This window comes from Lepidochelys olivacea (assembly GCF_965140295.1).
Source record: "Lepidochelys olivacea isolate rLepOli2 genome assembly, chromosome: 1".
NCBI classification, from domain to species: Eukaryota; Metazoa; Chordata; order Testudines; family Cheloniidae; genus Lepidochelys; species Lepidochelys olivacea.
The window spans coordinates 104,240,744-104,261,533 of record NC_140411.1 but is presented as its reverse complement, the minus strand read 5'-3'; the positions used below and the strand labels follow the sequence as shown (position 1 = coordinate 104,261,533).

The window sequence follows — 20,790 nt, the reverse complement described above, 5'->3', positions numbered from 1 at the left end:
TTTCCCCTGGGTGCTGGACTCCCCTTCTGCCCCCAGCCCTGCCACCACTCCACCCCTTCCAAGAGGCCCAACACCTGCCCTGCCCCCATTCCAACCCCTGCCCCAAAGTCTCTGCCCCAACTCCACCCCGTCCCTGCCCCTATTCCAACTCCTTCCCCAAATCCCCCCCCTGCCCCGCCTCTTCCCCACCTCCTCCCCTGAGCATGCCGTATTCCCGCTGCTCCCCCTCCCTACCGGAGCATGCTAACACCGTCAAACGGCTGTTTGACAGCAAACACTGGGAGGTAGACGGAGGAGCAGGGATGCAGCGCACTCAGGGGAGGAGGAGGTGGGGAGCTTGGCTGCCAGAGGGTGTACAGCATCCACTAATTTTTATCCGTGGGTGCTCCAGCCCCAGAGCACCCATAGAGTGGGTGCCTATGTCAGTGATGTAACAACGAAATGACATTAACCAGTAGATGTTAAGTGAGGAGTTACCGTATCAGGCAATGTAGCAGTTGCTACTAAAGTCAAATAAATCTGATCATTTTTCATGAATAGGGTCCATTGTTTTAAGAAATTACCTGTATCTCCTGAAACTAATGGACTTGTTTAAACCAGTCACTAATTTGCACACTGATATCAGTGGAAGCACTGTATGTGAAGGGACAGCAGGATCAGACCCAATTATGATAGTAAATTAGGTTTAAATTCTCCAAACTCTAAAAATAGAATGTTTCCCAACCAAAATGAGGTTTGTCTTATTGTCTTCATATTATAGCTAATGAATTCAGAGTCTGTATGGCTAGGAATGGACTCTAAAGTCAAGTCAACTAGGCCTGTTTAAAGTGCTTCCAATGCTGTATTTTCTGCTGAATAAAATGAATGCCAGTAGCCCAGTACTCATGAGCAATCCTACAATAAGAAACTGGAGAAAACAATATCTGCATGCAAACATTTAAATTTTCAGCCTTCCAATGGATTATCATGAAGTGAAAAAATGATTTCACAAATATTTTGGTAGTAGTGGCCTCTCAAATCCAGCACTAATAATACAGCGTTGGCTGCAATGTAATTTAATAGTGCCAACTCTCATCAAGCAAGTTGATTAGCTGGCTTAACATCATAAGTATTTTTAAATCATTGTTCTCTTTCAAGTTTCCCCTTCACTATTGCAGCTGTTCAAAAACAAGGCTTTCATATGGATAACAAACAAGTTGTGTTGTGTTTCTGTTGTCCCAACAACACTTAAGCCTTACTGGGCATTACACTTCTGCAGAAACATGGACAAAAATGAGAAATATCAGGCTAACTGGTTTTGCTGCTTTCAAGTCTGGACATCGTAAGTGGCTGTGAAAAGGAACTGTTTCATTATATACTCATGATACTCATTTTGCCAGTATTCCTGAGGGCATTCTAAGCCAAAAAAAGTTAAAAATTCTGTGCACATTTTAAAATTCTGCAATTTTTGTCAAATAAATGTGACTGGCTGCACCAAGTGGTGAGGCTGCACCCAGCCCTGAAACAGCACAAGGACTGGGCCTTCCCCAGGGCCCTACCCCTCCATACCAGGTGCACCAGATGTGGGTAGGCATGCTCAGCAAGGCAGGATCGCAGTATAGGGGTTTGGGGTGGGGAGATCCAGGTGTGTGTTAAGCGAGTTCTGTGTGAGGCAATCCGGGTGCAGGTGTCTCCATGGGGGAATCTGGGTGTGTGTGAGGAGGGAATCCGGATGCACTGGGGCTTGTTAGGAGGTTCTGGATGCAATGGTAATGGGACACTGCAGGGGGGTCCCAGAGAAGGTGGTTGGGGCTCAGCAAGGGCAGGTTTGGTTGTGAGGGGATAGAACTCAGTGGGGGGGTCTGAGTGTGAGGGGGCTTAGTGGGGTGCAGATCCAGGTGTAGCTGGTCGGGGCTCAGCGGATTGGCTTCTGGGTGTGGGTGGTCAGGTACAGGGAGAGTGGGGCTCATTGGGCCATAGGCGGTGATGCTCAGCAGGAGGGTCTGGGAATGAGGGGGTCTGGATGCATGGGGGTTGGGCAGATGGGGGAAATCAGCTCCCTGTACAGTGATCCCTTCCCATGCAGCTGCGGAGCAATGGGGGCAGGAAGTGTGGGGGAGGGGAAGAAGGAAAGAGGTGAGGAGGAAGTGCTTGCAGAGCTTCCTGCACCCGGGGAGAAATCTGGGGGAGGGTCTGACCCAGCCCCACATGCCGTGCTGGGGAAGACGAAGTCATGTCGTCCCCAGCCCAGCTGGGATTAGAAGCTGAACCTGACGCAGAATAGGAGCCAATAGCCGGGTCTTCCCCAGTCCCGGCCCCTGCCGCACAGTGATTTACCTCTTGGCCAAAACATACTTCCTGTGGCTTCCCTTTGCTTCCCCATCAGAAAGTAATTTTTCTATGGGGAAGTAAAGAAACTGGCTGAAGACAAAAACTCTGCACATGAAGAGAGGTGCAGAATTCCCCCAGGAGTATGTCAGGGACTGAGCTGTCTGTCTGCTGTCATTGTAAATGAGTTTGCTGCATCTATTTAAGCACAATAATCTAAGGACACGTCTACTTTGGAAACTTGCCAATATAGTAATGTCAGTTCAGGGTGTGATTTTTTATGATTATTTGTATACTAGCAAAAGCCCTATTATAGATATTTTCCCAGTATAAAGCCATCCCAAAGCCCCAATCAAAATATAGAAGTCAGCGGAGTTCCACAAGGGATGAACTGGGCCTGCAGTGTCCAACATCACACTCTAATTCTAAATCCTGCAGTAACCATGGCGTATACATGCACCAGAAAAAGGGGAACTGGCACAGCTGAAACTAAGAAAAATACATTTTTTTAAACTGCACTATGAATTTACTAGAGTAAATACATAAAATAAAAACTAACTGCACCCTTCGCAAATCCATAAAACCAAACATTTTTGTATGCCTCTATAAACATAATGCATACACTAAAACAAACTTTTGATATCCAATAGCTTTGCTATTTCTCCTCTGTCTCCCCCAGGCTTTATGCTGTAAAATAATTAGTCCTAAGTAATTAGGACTAAATAAATGTCATGTTTGAAGTGAATTTCAGCTGTTTGAGCTATTTTCACACAAAAATTGTTGACAACTCTTTTAAAGCAGAAAAACGTTTTTTCCCCTGACCAAATAATCCCAAAGTGACCAATCAGACCTTTCAGGGGGCGGGGGCTTAAAATCACTTTCCCACAGAAACTAAATATACACATTACCTGATTCTCTACTGCTTTCCACCTTGTGTAATTATGGCTGTGCAAAGAGGGTGCAAAATGCTACCAAATCAGAATGGCACCAGAAGAGTCACTTTCCAAAGGAGTAAAGGTCTACACAAGGTGCAAGACAGGGCAGAAACTGACCTTTAAAGTTATGGCCCAAAATGGATATTTTTCCCCAAAAAGTTGTGAGTGAAAGGGGGATTGAATATGACAGTGCCTTTGCAAATTAACCACAGTGTCTGCAATACAGCTGGGAATAAATCAGACTAAAAATTTCAGCTCCAGTAGAAAATTTAGTTTATTTTGCAGTAATCTTTGAAAACACACTAACTAAACAGTACAAAAAAAAATAAAAAGGTATTGTTTGGTCACACAGACCAACAAATGGATACACCACTAAAACTGAAATATAGAAAAGTAGTGCCCCATCGTTAATATTTTGCATGTTTTGTGATCTTCACCTTTAAAAAATGGTATTACTACCTTGTTCACATTGCATAGCGGTTTTGGATTCAAAAATATTTATGTATGTTTACACTTAATATTTGCAGAATGACCTGTTCTGAATCATGTAGGCCTCATGTAGGAATAGCTCTTTTCTAATGCTCTCTTTGGCAAGTCAAACAAGCCCTTTACATTTAAGGAAGGTTAATGTAACTGATGTTTAACTGTTGGAAATTATTTGTACTCCTGTTCAATTATTTCTTTGATCCATGAAAAAACCTGTGTGCTTATTTCCATCATAACATCATCTGCTGTTCGTCCTTTCACTGTCATGCCATGGTTTGCTTTTTCAACCCAATGAATTTTTTTAGGGGTCTTCATTTTGCTTGCCACACCTTCCAATAATTTCTATAAAAATCAAGAGGAAAAAATTATTATATGCCAGAAATCATGTGGATCGTAATCATCATTTTGTCCATCCTAACATAACAAGCAGCAGCAGAAAATGCAAATAGAATTCTGAGTGCATTTAAATGAATTGATAAACAGATTATGACATCGTAATCCAACAGTATAACCTCTTCAGAGTACTTTGCCCAATGTTAGTCACTCACATGAAACGAAAGTCCAGAAAACAAAGAAGGACACATCTATCTGAAGTCTTCTCCCATAAGTCACTGAAAGCCATCCATTCCTGCTGCCAGTGGGTCAAAACAGCAACAACAAAATGGAGGAACTTTCACAGACATGTGAAGTCCAGTCTCATAGGTCACAGCAGATAATGGAATATCAGTATAATAGTTTTAGGACTAGCTCCTACTCTGTAGGACAGGGATCGGCAACCTTTGGCACACGGCTGCCAGGGTAAGCCCCCTAGTGGGCTGGACTGGTTTGTTTACCTGCTGCGTCCACAGGTTTGGCTGATCGTGGCTCCCACTGGCCATGGTTCGCCATTCCAGGCCAATGGGGGTTGCAGGAAGCAGAGGCCAGAACATCCCTCGTCCCGCACCACTTCCCGCGGCCCCCATTTGCCTGGAACAGCGAACCATGGCCAGTGGGAGCCACAATTGGCCGAACCTGCGGACACGGCTAGTAAACAAATTGGCCCGGCCTGCCAGGGGGCTTACCCTGGCAGGCCGCAGGTTGCCGATCCCTGCTGTAGGATTTTCCCCAATGCAAAGGTTATTCAGAGGATAGATGGACTTACTTCACAGACCTAAGAATTTTCACAGTAAGAGTGTATACTCCAAGCACTCTATATGCTTGCTATTCTGTTGTAACCACTCGTTAAAATGTTATGACATGCCAGAAACACTTCCTAGGCCTGGAGAGTTAAGTGCACATAGTCCTAAGTCATAGCAGGATTTTGTAAGGCTCCTGTAACATACATCCCGAATCTGATTTACATATCTCTCCTTTTCCCCATGAAGTAGATAAGATAAACTCCAGACCTTGCTGAACATTACTTTCTGACTGTTCCTTGCACTTGGATACTTTTGTGGAGTTTGGTTTGCAGAACCCTTCCTCCACAGGAAGAGACAGCACCACTGAGCAAGCAAACTTTGCCAGAAATATTTTTATTTGTCCTGAAAAATACACTGACTTTATTGATAGTACAGCACAGTATACACTTTGTGTAATCTGAAATGGGAGGGGAACTAAGATTTCTTTAGAACACCCAGGTAAATTCTCCCCAAGGCCTTTTTTTAAAGTAATACTTGCCATTTGGTGCTATCTGGTCCATTCAAAAGGCAAACAAAATTCTGTTCAGAGATATTTTTGGGCCCAAGGATAAGCTATCTGTAGTAGGGATGACCTGGCAATATCCAGGGAAGGTGTGATATCCATCAAAAAAGCATCCCAACTTTTTAAATTTGGAGGTAGAGTTCCCTGCCTGGAGCTTCTTGCAGCACATCAGTGGTTGGAGAAGACTGTCAATTATCACCATCACCTTTGGATACTAGTGCTAACCACATTTGAACAGTTTCCTATTTCCTCCCCTTTATAACTCAACTCACTTTTTCACACATCTCATCTTTTGATCCTGAGACAAACAGCACAGGACACTTAATAAAAAATAAATCTTCATCCCGGAGTTTGGACTGAAGCTTTGGTTGATGAAGTGGATAAGATAAACATATCAGACCGTGAATGAAATCCTCATTGTCATCCTGGCTAATCTGACGTGCCACAGAGACAGCGGCTCGTGAACCCATCGAACGACCTATCTCCCATTTAAACATAAAGAATAAAAATTATGTTTACTATCACATCATTTACATTCATACTGAGAATCACTATTCCTAAAAGTTATCCAATTCAGTGTATGTTGTAACACTAATATGGCATATACTCTACAAAATGACTATGAAGGGGCAACTGAGGGACTTTTGTTCACCAGGTCATTGGAGACCACCATGCAGAATTTTGGCGCTGTCAGATAATTGAACTGGGGGCACTTAATGATTTTACATCCATGATAAAGAAAGCAACAGGGAATCAGAAAATGGAATACTTTTTTGGGGGAGTGGGCAAGGGAGCAGGATAGAACGACAAGTGGGCAATAACTCATATTTAAGTAGGATGTATGAAGAATGCAGAAAAACTAGATTTCAGGACACTTGAAATACTATAGAACAATGGTTACTATATTCTTGTTCCACAAGGACATAGTATTGATTCTTTCCAAGCTGCCTTAGTCGGTTAGTAGTAAAAACAAAGTTCCTGTGACCCACACTTCAAATCAGGCCAAGATATACACAGTGGATCTATTTCAAGTATCTGCTCTACTACTTTAAACTCCAGCTTAAACATATGGATACAAACTGAGATGATGAAACCTGTATGAGGTAATTCTATGAGTGACAACATGAGGTCATCAAGGTATCTCCCCCAAAAGAAGCCATGTTAGCTGATGGATCACGTTTTTTAATTGAGGTTCTGTAGATGGCTGGATTAAATTGTTTGTGAGGGCTGTTGGAGTCAGAGGGGGTTTGGTTTTGCCTTTAGCTTAATGGGAGGAGAACTGGAGATCCTGGAATCATGTAAATCCTACTAACCCCTAGGCAGGCGCAGTTACCTACAAGACGACCTGGAGAAAAAGGTCTGAGTACTGAACAACAGCAAGAAGAGCTAAGATACCAGTGGCACAAGTACTTTCACTATCCGTGCATATATATATATATATATATATATATATATATATATATATATATATATATATATATATATATGTGTGTGTATTTTTCTTAGTTACTCAATATTAAAGACATTTGTATATTTGATATCCAATTTGTTTTTAGGTTTCCTTTATACAAGGAAGCACATTTAGAACGGGTATAAGCAGGTACTATTCCACTGGCCTACACCATGTATGAAATCCTTCCCCTTTGATAATGTGTGTGTGTGTAAGTAAATCCATCTTTTCTATTGTTCTGCTACTGCATGCAGTAGCAGAACATGTACAGATGGGGTGAATACTTAAATGACATTCAGTTTACCATCCAGTGTACATTTTATTAAATAAAACTTGAGTTGTGTATACTGTCAAGTTACAGATCACTAGAGACAGCTTGTCATAGCCCTTTCCATGCAAATCCAGGATCTAATATGGGTTTCATGTGGCTAAATAAAATGTACACAAACATTAAACCGTATAAAGTGACAAAGGGTAACTTTTAGAACTGGATCTTATTACTTTATTATAGATTTTCGAAACTACAGACCTTTATATGGAAACAGTTTTAATAAAGAAAAAGCTAGTTTATTTCTATATATAGTCTGGAGTTTGACAGCTAAAGACAAAAAGTACTGGAAAAAGTAAGATTATTGCTGAGAATAGATTGTAAAAGTAATATTGCTAAGTACTACTGTTCTGTATATTACATGTGTTATTTACGAGTATTGAGTGTCAGGTAGTTAAAGGACACTATCAATGAAGTACTTAATTGGAAGTAGATGGAAATCATATCTCCCTAGATATCCATCCATATTCTCCCTCAGTTATATCTGTATCAAATAATGGGTCAAGTAACAGATTAAGACATAACTGCACAGAGGCCTCGGGAGCTATGGGGTTCATGGCCTTTGCATCAGTCCTGAGGACTCACAATTTTCCCCACCCCTCAGGAATGGAATAATTATACAATGTACTCTTAAAACCACCATTAGGGTTAAGATTGTAAACAAAGACATACATCCCTCCCCCTTACCTCCAAGAAAGACACCAGAAAGTTTATATTCACCGGAGGACTTTAAATATTCCTAAGGAAATGAAACAGCATTTTTCATTTGTTTAAAAGACAGCATTTTAAGATACATGATATAAAAAATTGTTGTAGCTGAAGAATCTGAAATTGGACACTTCCCCAATAAGACAGTCTATTTATTTATATGTAATGTTTCTTCTCCTCACTTTCTCATACCCACAAACAAGTACTTCTGCAATACTTTTAAAGCAAGAACAATTTAATAAGCCCAATACTCACAAGCTACCCTACAATAATACACCACTGTGTAAGGTAAAAAGATCAATGTAGTGAGGGAACTTTTCAATTTCAAATTTACCAAAAGATTATGAATTATAAATAAAATATTTTTTAAAATTGAGAAGTATCCTGCCAGTGTTCTCTAAATAAACTTTCAATACAATATCATATTTCCGATTTCCTAACCAACAATCTGGTTAGAAAAACAATATTATTGTGTATTTTTAAAGAAACTTCAACACAAAGCTCCTCAGAAGGCCTGCATTAATATCAGCAAGATCTAATTTCAGTAAAATAGAGTTAAAACACAACATATAGAAACAACTGTGATATCAAAGTGCGAAGGGAACCTCAGAGGGCTGGACTGTGCTCTTGTCTTATTCAGCCAAAGAGGTGAGTATGACTCCCTGACTCACTTGCTAGGCCTACCTGAATCTTGGGTGTGGGTCTGACACAGTGTGTCCGGAGAGCAGGTGCTGCAAGGTATGGACAAAGTTTTGGGTCTACCTCCTACCTAGGGTTGCCAACTTTCTAATTACACAAAACCGAATACCCTTGCCCTGCCCCTTCCCCAAGGCCCTGCTCCTGCCACTTCTTCTCCGAGGCACCGCCACTGTTCACTCCATCCCCCTCCCTCCATTGCTGGCTCTCCCCCCACCCTCACTCACTTTTACTGGGCTGGGGTAAGGGTTGGGGTGCAGGAGGTGAGGGCTCTGGAGTGGGGCCAGAAATGAGGGGGGTCAGGGTGCAGGAGTGGCCTCCAGGCTGGGATAGGGGGTTGGGAGTGGGAGGGCTCCAGCTGAGGGTGCGGGCTCTGGGGTGGGGATGAGGGGCTTGGGGTGCAAGAGGGGGCTCCGGGCTGGGGACAAGAGGTTCAGAATGTGGGAGGGGGCTCAGGGCTGGGGATTGGGTTGTGTTAGGGCATAAAGGCTACAGGAGGGAGTTTGGGTGCAGGAGTGGGATCAGGTTCGGGAGGGGGTTCAGGATGTGGGTTCCAGCCAGATGGTGCTTACTTCAGGTGGCTCCCGGAAGCGGCCAGCATGTCCTGCTCCTAGGCGGAGGGGCCAGGGGGCTCTGCATGCTTCCCCTGGCTGTAGGTGCGGTTCCCGGACAATGGGAGCTGCGGAGCCGGTGCTCAGGGCGGGGGCAATGCACAGAGCCCCCCTGGCCACCTAGAAGCCGGATATTCCGGCTGCTTCTGGGAGCCATGCAGAACCCAGGCAGGTAGGGACCGCCTGCCTTAGCCCAACCAGACTTTTAACAGCCCAGTGAGCAGTGCTGACCAGAGCTGCCCAGGTCCCTTTTTGACCGGGCGTTCCTACTCCTACTCTCTGGCTAGCATAGCTGGCCTGGGCAACAGGAAGGCAGGAATAACCTGTACCCTTTCAAGGGCTTTACTCACTCCCACATTCCCCAGGGCTGAAAAATAACTGAGAGATTCTTTGAGGATCTTCCTAAACACTCAATCTAGTCTTGAATGATTATAGTAGAAGGATGTCAAATACAACAAAAACTACTTACACAAGAAGAGGAGGAAACTAAAAGAGCTTGGCTTGTTTAGCTAGCAAAACAATGCTAAGAGGGAATATTATTGCTCTCTATAAATATATTGGTTGGAGGGATAAACACCATGGAGGGTAAAGAGCTATTTAAGTTAAAAGAATATGTTGGCACAAGAGCAAATGGTAAAAAAAAAAAAAACAACAAAAGCAAAACAAAAAAAACCACCTGTCCGTAAGCATAGGCTGGAAATTAGATTTTTAACCATCAAAGGAGGCAAGGTTTGGGAACAGCCTCCCAACAGAAGTTGTGTGGGGGAAAAAATTCGTTAGTTTTTAAGACAGAGCTGAATAAGTTTATGAGAGAGATTTATGACTTTTGCTTGTGGTGACAAGGGGCTAGTCTCAGCAGCCCTAGGGGTCACTTCTGCTTCTAATGTCTTATGTTCCTAAAATCTCATGCTTCAGGGCTTTAGTCAGCCACCAGTGGGAGTCAAGAAGGAAATTCTCTTGCTCCCTCTCCACCCCTAGGTACTCTGTCTTTTTTTCCTCCACAGCTGAAGATAAGACACTGGACATGGAGTGTCTAGATGCTCTGAGGTGGTACAAAGTATTCTCTCTCGGGTGCCTTGCTGATGGGTCTAGCTCACATACTCAGGTTTTAACTGATCACCATTTTTGGTGATTGGAAGGAATTTTCTCCCAGGTCAGACTGGGGACCTAGGGGTTACTCATCTTCCTTTGCAGCATGGAATGGGGTCACTTGATTTGATCAGATATACCCAGATGATCCTAGCAATTCTCTGCATTGGTGGTAACCTGGTCCCTCCTGTTCTTGGCCTGTGGCACACCATAATTTAGTCTTCTAAAGTCTGTAATACTTTGACCTAATTCTGGCTGTTGGGCTTGGTGCCAAGGTGGCTGGAAGATCTGTGATACAGGTCAGACTAGATGATCTGGTGGTCCCTCCTGACCTTAAACTCTATGACAAAAGCATGTTAATACTTAGTAGTGACAGGAAATGTAGTATGCAAAAAGCATATGATAGCTTAGGTGGATTTTAATAAAAATTAACTAACAAATAGCCTGGAGTCTTGCTGTGACTCTAAAATTTCCAGAATTTAAAATGCAATCTGGTCTTTTCTTACCACAACTGTTTTATATGCTTTAGTCCTATAAGCAATGTTAAGGCCTTTACAGGTAAATCTCAAGCACAAAAGTCCACGGGATGCAAGATAGGCTACCAAAGAAACTAAATGAGAGAAATTCATATCTCCTCCAGCTCCATGAGTAAGAATCACTCCGTGTGTTAAAATCTTGTCTGGGACAGAAAAGATAGCGTCTAGGTATTTATTTCCAAAAGGTATTTTCACTTTAACCTAGAAATAAAAATAAAAAAGAAAGAAAGAAATATTTCCAGTTTGTACATTCAGGATATCATGCCATAAATAATTTGCAGTTATCACACTGTTCTGTGCTCTGATGCAAAAGGAATGAAGGATGGTCTTGCTATTAAGGCAATGTACTAGCAGGCAAGAGATCTAGTTTCTTCTATTCTTGTTTCAGTCAAAGACTTCCTGGGTGACATGGACAAATCATTAATCATTCTGGAGAAACTGAGACAGCTGTAAAACGAAGATAATAATGCTTCCATAACTTACAGGGGAGTAGTGAGGTACAATTTGAAATAAAAAAAAGAGAGAAATATATTGTTGTCAGCTACCATAACAGCCTACTCCCTCATTTTTTTTTTAAAACAATAACAGTTTCCTATTTCCAGAAAATTTCTCTCACCCATGTGTGGAGCCATTTGCAGAATCCATGCAGGTGAAACAGTAAAGATAACTATACAAAGAGTGCTTTAAAATGAACAAAGTCACCTGAGGAAAAAAACGAACCTGGCTTCTTTCAGTATATTAATTTTAGGCATTACATGTAACTACAATAGGTAAAAAAGGTTTAAACTTTAATTTTAAAGTTTGAGAGACTCAGATATTATGGTGATGAGGGCCATAAAACACTTATATGAAATAAAATATTTATTGTATTCAATTTCAAAGAAACACAAAGAAAGCACCTATCATATGCTTTAGGTGCCTCTGGCAGCTATTTAAAACGATGAAACATGAAAGAGGAAAAAACCTATAAGTTATTATACATTATAGAAAAGGGGAAATGAGGAAAAATGCACCACTCTTCCCTACATATGGTCCTTCAAATAATGTCTCCTTTCCCCAAAAGCCTTTGTAAAAAGATACATCTTGCAGCATCCCATGAAGATCCATACATTTCAGCTATTTTGGACTGGGGGAGTAATCTGGGGCAAATGAATTTCAAAATTGAAGAAATATGCCCTGCCAGTAGCTCCTTCTCTTTGCACAGCTGCCAAGTTTAATTCTCCTACTTTGACATTTTATGCAAATTATTTAACAAGCTAATTTGTACATTATATGCAAATTATTTGCATAAACCAGAATCATGAATTTATGTTCAGTACTGCCCTGAGCAGCGCTGGAAGTGAGGCATGGAGCTGAACAAAACCTGGCAGTTCTGGCTGATGAGGAGTGCTCACTTGGGGTGGCTAGTGGATAGCTGGGTACCAGTGGGGGAATTTAAGTAGGAAGTTAGGTGGATGGGTGTTGGGACTGCTGGAAAATGAAAGGATACTGGGGGTTTGGGGACTGCCGAGAGTCTTGACACTCATGAGGAGGCAAGGGATACTGTGGCTGGGTGGGAGCCTGGTGTAGAGGTGGGGAGCCAGGGACCAGTATTGGGCTCTCACCTTGTGCTGTTGCTGCACCTCCTCCTCTAGCTGCTCATTCTTGGCCTTGCTCAAATAGAAGGTACAGCAAGAAAGAAGGCAACTAACTGCCTTGTCCACAGGCACCTCTAGTGAGTGACCAAAATACAGAGCTGCAGGTAAATGCCTGTAGCCTTCCCACAGCTCACCTGGACAAATGACATTTCAAGTAAGATGTATGAATGCATGACATGGCTATCAAAAGCATGACTGCAACAAGAAATGCATGTTGGTAGCCCCGTCTTTTGTGTATGGCAAGGGAGCTCCACCTCCAGAACTTCCAGTTCTCAACTACAGCAGTATTGCACAAGGTGAGAGGTGATCTCTCAAGGCAGAAAAAGTGCAGGCCATTTAGAGCTGTGTAGGTCAATTCCAAAAGCAGGCAGTGCAGATCACAAAGCACTGGTAGCAGCTCACTGTGAAATACAAGTATCTGCAATTTCCGGGTGGACTTAAGATACAGCCCCAAATAAAGCACAGTGCACTAATTGGTTAGGTACTTATATGGAGCCACTACTATTGCATCTAGCACCTCACAATCTTTTGAATGTATTTACAAAACCCCTGTGATATAGGGAAGTACAATTTCCATACAAAAAAGACTAAATTATTTTCCCAAGGTCACGCAAGAAGTCTGTGGCAGAACAAGGACTTGAACTCAAGGGTCCTAACTCCCAGGCTAGTGCCAAGTGGATTGAATACTGGACCATCCTTTCTCTCTCAGTGAAAATAAAACCATGAATCACAATAGTGAAGTCTGCACTAAAAAGAAAAATATGCAACCTCTTTGGCAAATGGAAACAGAAAGGGGAAAAAAAGGCAGGTGAAAGCTAGTTGTCCATTTTAACAGAGCACCAGCAGAATACTGCAATGTTTTTGGTTCAAATACAAAAGGGGAATATTTATTCATTCAATAATTCTCTCTCATTCAAAAATCTCTCATTAAATTCTCATTTAGATCCAGGGATAATTTATTTTCATCTTTTTTGTAAGTTTGTTTATAAAACCTGAACTCTGAGCTAAATTTGATCTGACAATTTCCTTTTAGCCTCTTTAAAGATGACAAGAAGTGCAAGATCACCACCACCAAATCCCACCTGCATCTGAAAGTCTAACTGATACTCTACAGCTCGGATTTATCCCGTCTAATAGTTTACTTCAACCTCGTCAAATAGCCAAACAAAGTAAAAGCTATTTCAGCAAAAGCAAAATAAGCTAGCAGACTCCGCTGCTTTACAGCCTGTAAAAACTCCCGGCGTGCAGGAAATGGACTTGCTGCGAGGAAGGAAAACGCACCTCTGTATAATCACCCATGTGGCTCTGAGGGGCAGGGCCGTTTGCCCTTCAGAAAACACCAGGACAAATCTCTGTCATAAAACGGGCTTTTCTATCTTGCACCCCTAGGGCCGCACGAGCACCCCGCGGCGTGCAGCCCCCTCTGGGCAGGGACGGGCAGGTGCCAGGCACCGGCTGCCAGCGGGGAAGCCCGGCTCTGCCACAGCCACTGGCCGTGGGATGGTTAATATCCAGCCCCGCCCCGCAGTTGCGCCGGTCGCGCGGCCGCCCCCGGGCCCGGCTCTGGCCCCGGGAGGGGTGAGCGGGCCGCCGCGGGCTGGGCTGGCCGCAGGGCGGGTCGGTTCCGCGCCGGCGCAGCGCTGGCTCGGCTCGGGCTCGGCTCGGCGCGCCCCGGACTCCGCGCCCGACTGCCCCGTATACCGCGGCGGTTACCCCCGAACCGGCTCCTTCTCCCCCGCGGCACGGGCCGAGCCCCGGCCCCGCAGCGGCCCAGCCTCGCCAGCCGATCGCTGTAAGGAGCATGCGCGGGCGCGGGGCAGGCTGGGAGTTGTAGTTCGCTCTCAACGGAAACGAACCGCTGCCGGGTCACCGCGCGCGCATCCCCCCATTTTATCCGCCCTTGGACGGCGGCTCCCCAGAGTGCGGTGGGCGCTCGCGCGAGGGTTGCCAAGTGTCCGGCTTGCGACCAGAACGCCCCGTCGAAAAGGGAGCCTGGTGGCTCCAGTCACCGCTGCCGACCGGGCTGCCGGTTCCTGGAAGCAGCAGCGTGTGTGTCCCCCCCCCTGCTCCTATGCGTAGGGGCAGCCTGGGGTCTCCACACTCTGCCCCCCCATCCCAAGCCCCGCCCCTGCAGCTCCCATTGGCTGGGAAATGCAGCCAATGGGAGCAGTGGGGGCGGTGCCTGCAGAGGGGGTAGCATGGAGAACCACTTGGCCCTGCCTCCGCCTAGGAGCCAGAGAGGGGACGTGCCATATTTCCAGGAGCTGGTTCCCGTAAACGCTGCCTGGAGCCTGCACCCCTGACCACCTCCCATGGCCCTACCCCAGACCTGATCCACCTCCCACCCTCTGAACCCCGCAGTCCCCAGCCCGGAGCCCCCTCCTGCACCCCAAACCATTGATCCCAAGCCCCTCCCCAGAGTCTGCACCCCCAGATGGAGCCCTTACTCCCCCCCCCACTCCCCAATCCCTGCCCCAGCCCCCTCCTGCACCCCAAAGCCCTCATCCCTGGCCCCAGCCGTGAGCCCACACCCCCAGCCAGAGCCCTCACCCCCTCCTGCACCCCAATCCCCTGTTGGGGAGGATAGTGTACTCTGACCACACATTGATCAGCACCTGTGTGTGCTCCAGAAAACCAGGTGGCTGCTCTCGGACCATCATCAACAATGTCAATAGATTTCAGCAGAAAACTGTTCTGAAGTACTCAGCGCAGGTTGCTATTACCATTGGCAAGTGAAGCAGCAGGTTCAGGGACCTTTATACCTTTGGGTAATGGTCAGGCATTAAAGGGATCGATGCATTGTGGGAATGGCCTGGAGAATTGTTGATACCCAAGACTTGGTAAACAACCCGTCACCCCAGCCACACAGCACTGTAGAACAGGTACAGGGCCATGCCGCAGTGGAGACATGTATATATCCACACCCCAAAACATGCCAGCATTTGCACACTAAACTGTCCTTTAGAAACGTGCTTCAGATATGGACAGTAGTGGGGTTATGGCACAAGAATGCACGTGTGGCTGTGTACACTCGCAAGCGTTGACACACCCTAAATCAACAAATCATAACTCTTTTTACTATTCATTGCCTAGTCCATTTGTAACCAGCCTAATTCAAAATCAAAATAACTGGATTTTGCTCCTTAAGTCTTCAGTTCCCACATCTTGGAGGTTCAAGCAATAAAATTTAAAAAAAAAACCCTTAGGCCTTTTGCTACAGGTTTGGGAATACATATTTAATTGGTAAAATCAGCAGGTGAGTGCAGATTTCAAAAGCTCTCCACATCTGATCTTATGTTCTTTTTGTAGTTCAAAAGATTAAGCTGCCAAAGTTAGTCTTCAGAGAAGCGCATGCAACATTTGTCTTGAACTTTTCTAAACAGATTGAATGAGCTTTCCACAGACACTGAAACTACTGGTACTGCAAGTGCACATAATGTCATACTGAACATAACAGACTATGACTGGGTTTCACTTCTCCAGAATTCAAGTGCTGTTATGCTGTCACCACAGGGCATTTCAAGTCAAAATCGTACTTGAACTCTTCTTCCTTACAAGGGAAAATATTTTCGTAGTTGTTAAAATTATGTGACATCTGAGCCTTGACAAATGAATCAAACACTTCATTGCTGGCAAAAAAAAGCACCCAATGCAGAGGCCATCATGTACATAGTGAGATAAAGTGGCCTTCAGTTTGCTTTGATGAGAAATTCTGATCACAGCATACATTGCAGTTTAAAGGAATTGCCTTTTGAAGCCCATTAACTTGCATTCCACTTCCTTTAAGGTATTATCTACATCAGCAGCAACTTGTAAATTGTATTTAAGCAGTGTATCTGTGTGATGTATCAGGATGCATTTGTTTCCATTTGCAAATGATTCCCAGGGATATTCCCCAGAGATAACCTGCAGTAGATTACTTAGTGGTTTCCATCATTTTTGACCATCTGGTGTAATTTCATTGCCCTCTTTGAAATGACTGCATCTTCCTCTTTAATGACAAAGTCTTTCACTGTCCCGTGAATTAATTTTGCTGCCTCTGAGCAAGGAAAACCAGCATGATGGCATCACATAAGGGGGCACATGCAAACCTGAAGGGTTCATGTTGTTGCTTGCCTTTGCCTGTTAACACGTTCAAATCTAATTGGAAAATGTATCACAAATTCACTGATGTTGTGGAACTCAGTTTTGATTGCATGATCAATGGCTACATACAAAAGGTGAGCAATACATGAAATGTGAAACAAGTGTGGATATATTTCTTTCAAATTCTTTACTAAGCATTGCATGTACATCCTGAAGTCACTGTTGATTCACACAGTTTTCCCACGTTTACATCTCACAATATATCTTGAACACAAATTGAAATGACCCCCACATTGCAGTGAAGAACAGTAGAAGATTTTAATAGAATAGTATTTATTGATTTATTTTTGTCACTGTAAAACACTGCAAGGATGTTAATTGTTGACTGTCCAGCAAGCTCTAGAGTTTAATCAATTACTAAAGAGAATTTGTCACCACGCAAAAGATCCTTAATTGAAGCTTAATGGTGAATGAAAACTTCTTGAAGGTATTTTTCTTCCAGCTGACAATATTCTGGACAAGTGCACACTGCTGGTGCATATTTGTGAAGTAGAACTAATTAAAAAAAGTCGAACCATGGACAGCATTCCCTGGAATCACCTCAAAGCACAACCCATGTACTAGATCGTGTAGAAAATCTGCAGCTTCTTGCTTCCGTTGTTTCATTCTTTCCAAACAGGCTTCCACTGAACTTTAGGTTATCTTTGCTTCACTTTCTTTTAATTTCAGATGAGACTTATTACTCAAATGTTCAGCAATACAGTTTGCCTGTCTGTTTACAAACTTTGCAGCACAAAATGTCCTTGTTTCCATTTCCAGACTTTTTCACCATTTTACGTTTGAGGTTAGGGTATTCTCTGCAATATTCCTCTAGGGATTTCCCATCACTGAAATAAAATTCAACCCATCATTGAAACAAAACAACAAACTTGGCCTCTGTTACTGTATAAGTGCAGGTGCTCTACCCACCACAAATGTAACTGGATTTTTGCTCTTCCTCAACTTTGACCCCAGCACACTATAATGAATGCTGCATAATTAGCTGCAGTGCAGTTAATGCTGGAGCTGGCAGTTTTAGCAGAACTGTAAATATGAAGCATTCATTACAACACATTTTATACACATTAAGATAGGACTCTAATACATTCTCAAGTAACATTTTTCTCACTTTGCCTCTCTGTAAATGTTGGCAATAATTGATGGAGATATTTTTTCGTTTATTTGTATATGTACAGTGAAATCAATGTTTACTAACATTTACTGATAAAAATCAAATCCTTTGCAGCCTATCTAGGGAGCTGGGAGGGAATGGGGAAGAAATGACAGAACAAAATGATTGCATTTAACAATGGTAAAGAATCATAATCATTTTCTTCTAACACTGAACAAGAGACCTTATTAGAAAAAGAAATACAGTATTAACCTTAAAATCTCTGTCTCTTCATGCTTCACTGTAGAACTTTTCACAGCTCCACTATTGCCTGACTTCCTACTATAATTTTAAAGAAACAGTAAACATATTCACGGTAGCCTGTGCTAACAGTATAGGGCCAGAAGAATGAGTGCAGCCTACGGGCTGTCAATAAAGCCTACGGGCTATGTGACCTTTATGGATCTGCACATGTGCAGAAGGGACTCCTGGCCTGAGGACCGCGCGTCTCGAAGTCTTGTTATGGTTATGATTCATGTTAAGGGTACTAGTCTTACTCTATGCAGTTACTAGTTTACCCAGCAACAGTTCCTGATTTGTTAAGCTTTTTACCTAACTGACATGCTTTGTATTGATTGGTCAATTGTTAATCAATAGTTAATACATATACTGCATATGGATGCCAGTTATCCAAAGTTATCTGGCCAGGAGTTATCTGCTAGCCAGGTTGTCCCGCTGAGTCTCTGCCTGACCAACAGAGTTACAGTGTTTATTATTTTACTTTCATAATAAAAGCTATTGTTTAAATATTTACCAAAGGCTCCAGAATTGGATATCTTGAACCACAAAGGAGCACTTTTGCAGAGGAGGGAAAGGCCTAGTAGTGCCCAACATCCACTTTTCCCCTCTTTTCCTGTATAAACCTTCTTTAAGAAGAGTTAATGTTTAAAAACAAATTATAGATCCAAATGTGTCCCCAGTTTTACCACTTGTACAGAGCTGATCATATTCTGATCTAGGGGATGCGGAATACTGTTCAATGGATTCAGAACTCTTCTCAGACAGATTATTTCCCTTGACTAAGGTTATGGAGCAAATACCATTGCTGCTGGGGTAACTTGACAATTCAGCTGCATTTGGAACCAGCTGTACGTGCCTGTTTCTTTTGTACCATTGACCATAATCTGTTTCAACTATGTAGTCTCTCAGAGTGCCTGTAGGCGACATCCAATGTCAACAGCTGGTGTCCAGTATTTTTTCTCATCCAGTTTTATCAGGAGTGGGTCTCCTAGTTTAAACTTGAGTAAACCTCAGACTGCATTCCAACAATTAAAGAAAGCCTGCATCGCTCAGCCACACTTTCTTTAACCAGAGCCATTTTAGACAGTTAGAAGATACCCCAAGACTGGCACAATAGTTTAGATCCATTGACCAATAAGTAGCTGAGCTCAGTTACAGACATAAAGGTTTCTCTATAGCTCAGCAGCTCTGTGGAGTCTTGGTGAAGAATTCTCTTAGCAATGTGTACTGATCTCTCTTCCATTACCTTGTAGATGGTGACATGGGAGGCAATGTATTTGGAATTATGCAGTATCTCAAAAGCTCAGAATTCAGAGCTGATATCCTTTTAGATGATGGAAATGCAACTTTGACATTTTTGAGATATGCCCTTTGTATTCGTGTTACCAAAAGATTGGGAAGACCTCTATTAAGGATCTCCTCACCGCAGGCCCATTCCCTTGAATTGGTATCTATCACCCACGGTAGTTCCAAGAAAAATACCAACATGATTGAAGTATTAAAGTAAAAGGGGGGTTATTACAAACAAATTGATAGTTTACTCAAAAGACACAGAATTAAATAGATGTGGGTACAAAGATTACATAAACTGTTTACTTTACCAGTCTACATGGGAGACCAGAGGAGAACCAAAAGCAATGATCAAGAGTCCCAAGGAGCTGAGCAGGAACATAGGGAACCAACAAAATCTGGAACCACAGGAATGGAGACAACAGGAACAGACAGGTGTTAGTAACAAGATGTCTTCAGTCTTCTATCTTGGTGTTACTGAGCGTAAGCATAGACTGACACTAGGGTGGATAGCACCCTGTGTAGGGTTTAGAGCCCTTATATAACCTAGTGTTTCTACGCAGATTTTTTTCTGGGGTCAGGTGACCTTTCCCGCTCTTCTAAATTTCCCACCACTATCCCTTTGTTGGGCCACATTCTTTCAAAATTACCCAATCAGAAGTGAGGGTTACCCAAAGTGCGGCAAACTAAGCAACAAGAAGGGAGGCCAACATGGAGGGTAACAACAACAAAACAAAAATAGAAGATAACTTCTGACATTCTTATAGAATCATAGAATCATAGAATATCAGGGTTGGAAGGGACCTCAGGAGGTCATCTAGTCCAACCCCCTGCTCAAAGCAGGACCAATCCCCAACTAAATCATCCCAGCCAGGGCTTTGTCAAGCCTGACCTTAAAAATATCTAAGGAAGGAGATTCCACCACCTCCCTAGGTAACCCATTCCAGTGTTTCACCACCCTCCTAGTGAAAAAGTTTTTTCCTAATATCCAACCTAAACCTCCCCCACTGCAACTTGAGACCATTACTCCTTGTTCTGTCATCAGCTACCACTGAGAACAGTCTAGATCCATCCTCTTTGGAACATCCTTTCAGGTAGTTGAAAGCAGTTATCAAATCCCCCCTCATTCTTCTCTTCCGCAGACTAAACAATTCCAGTTCCCTCAGCCTCTCCTCATAAGTCATGTGTTCCAGTCCCCTGATCATTTTTGTTGCCCTCCGCTGGACTCTTTCCAATTTTTCCATATCCTTCTTGTAGTGTGGGGCCCAAAACTGGACACAGTACTCCAGATGAGGCCTCACCAATGTCGAATAGAGGGGAATGATCACGTCTCTCGATCTGCTGGCAGTGCCGCTACGTATACATCCCAAAATGCCATTGGCCTTCTTGGCAACAAGGGCACACTGTTGACTCATATCCAGCTTCTCGTCCACTGTCACCCCTAAGTCCTTTTCTGCAGAACTGCTGCCGAACCATTCGGTCCCTCGTCTGTAGCGGTGCA

General features: G+C 43.5%; 1 protein-coding gene across 7 annotated transcripts; it reads right to left on the bottom strand.

Annotated features, from left to right (window-relative positions):
• Window positions 1-3,508: 3,508 nt before the first annotated feature.
• On the bottom strand, window positions 3,509-14,504 carry TEX30 (testis expressed 30). 7 transcript variants are annotated; one of them, XM_084621369.1, is made up of 6 exons: window positions 14,177-14,260; window positions 12,431-12,597; window positions 10,797-11,027; window positions 7,874-7,925; window positions 5,681-5,886; window positions 3,510-4,070 (listed from the first exon to the last, which is right to left on the bottom strand). In XM_084621369.1, the coding sequence occupies exons 3-6, from the start codon at window positions 10,917-10,919 to the stop codon at window positions 3,897-3,899; spliced, it is 555 nt and encodes a 184-aa protein (XP_084477495.1). In that variant the 5' UTR covers window positions 10,920-11,027; window positions 12,431-12,597; window positions 14,177-14,260; the 3' UTR covers window positions 3,510-3,896. The 7 variants fall into 7 exon arrangements, with proteins under 7 accessions (XP_084477490.1, XP_084477495.1, XP_084477491.1 ...); XM_084621364.1 differs by lacking the exon at window positions 12,431-12,597 and having other exon boundaries at window positions 3,509-4,070; window positions 14,177-14,281; XM_084621365.1 differs by lacking the exons at window positions 12,431-12,597; window positions 14,177-14,260 and adding an exon at window positions 14,320-14,504.
• Window positions 14,505-20,790: the final 6,286 nt, after the last annotated feature.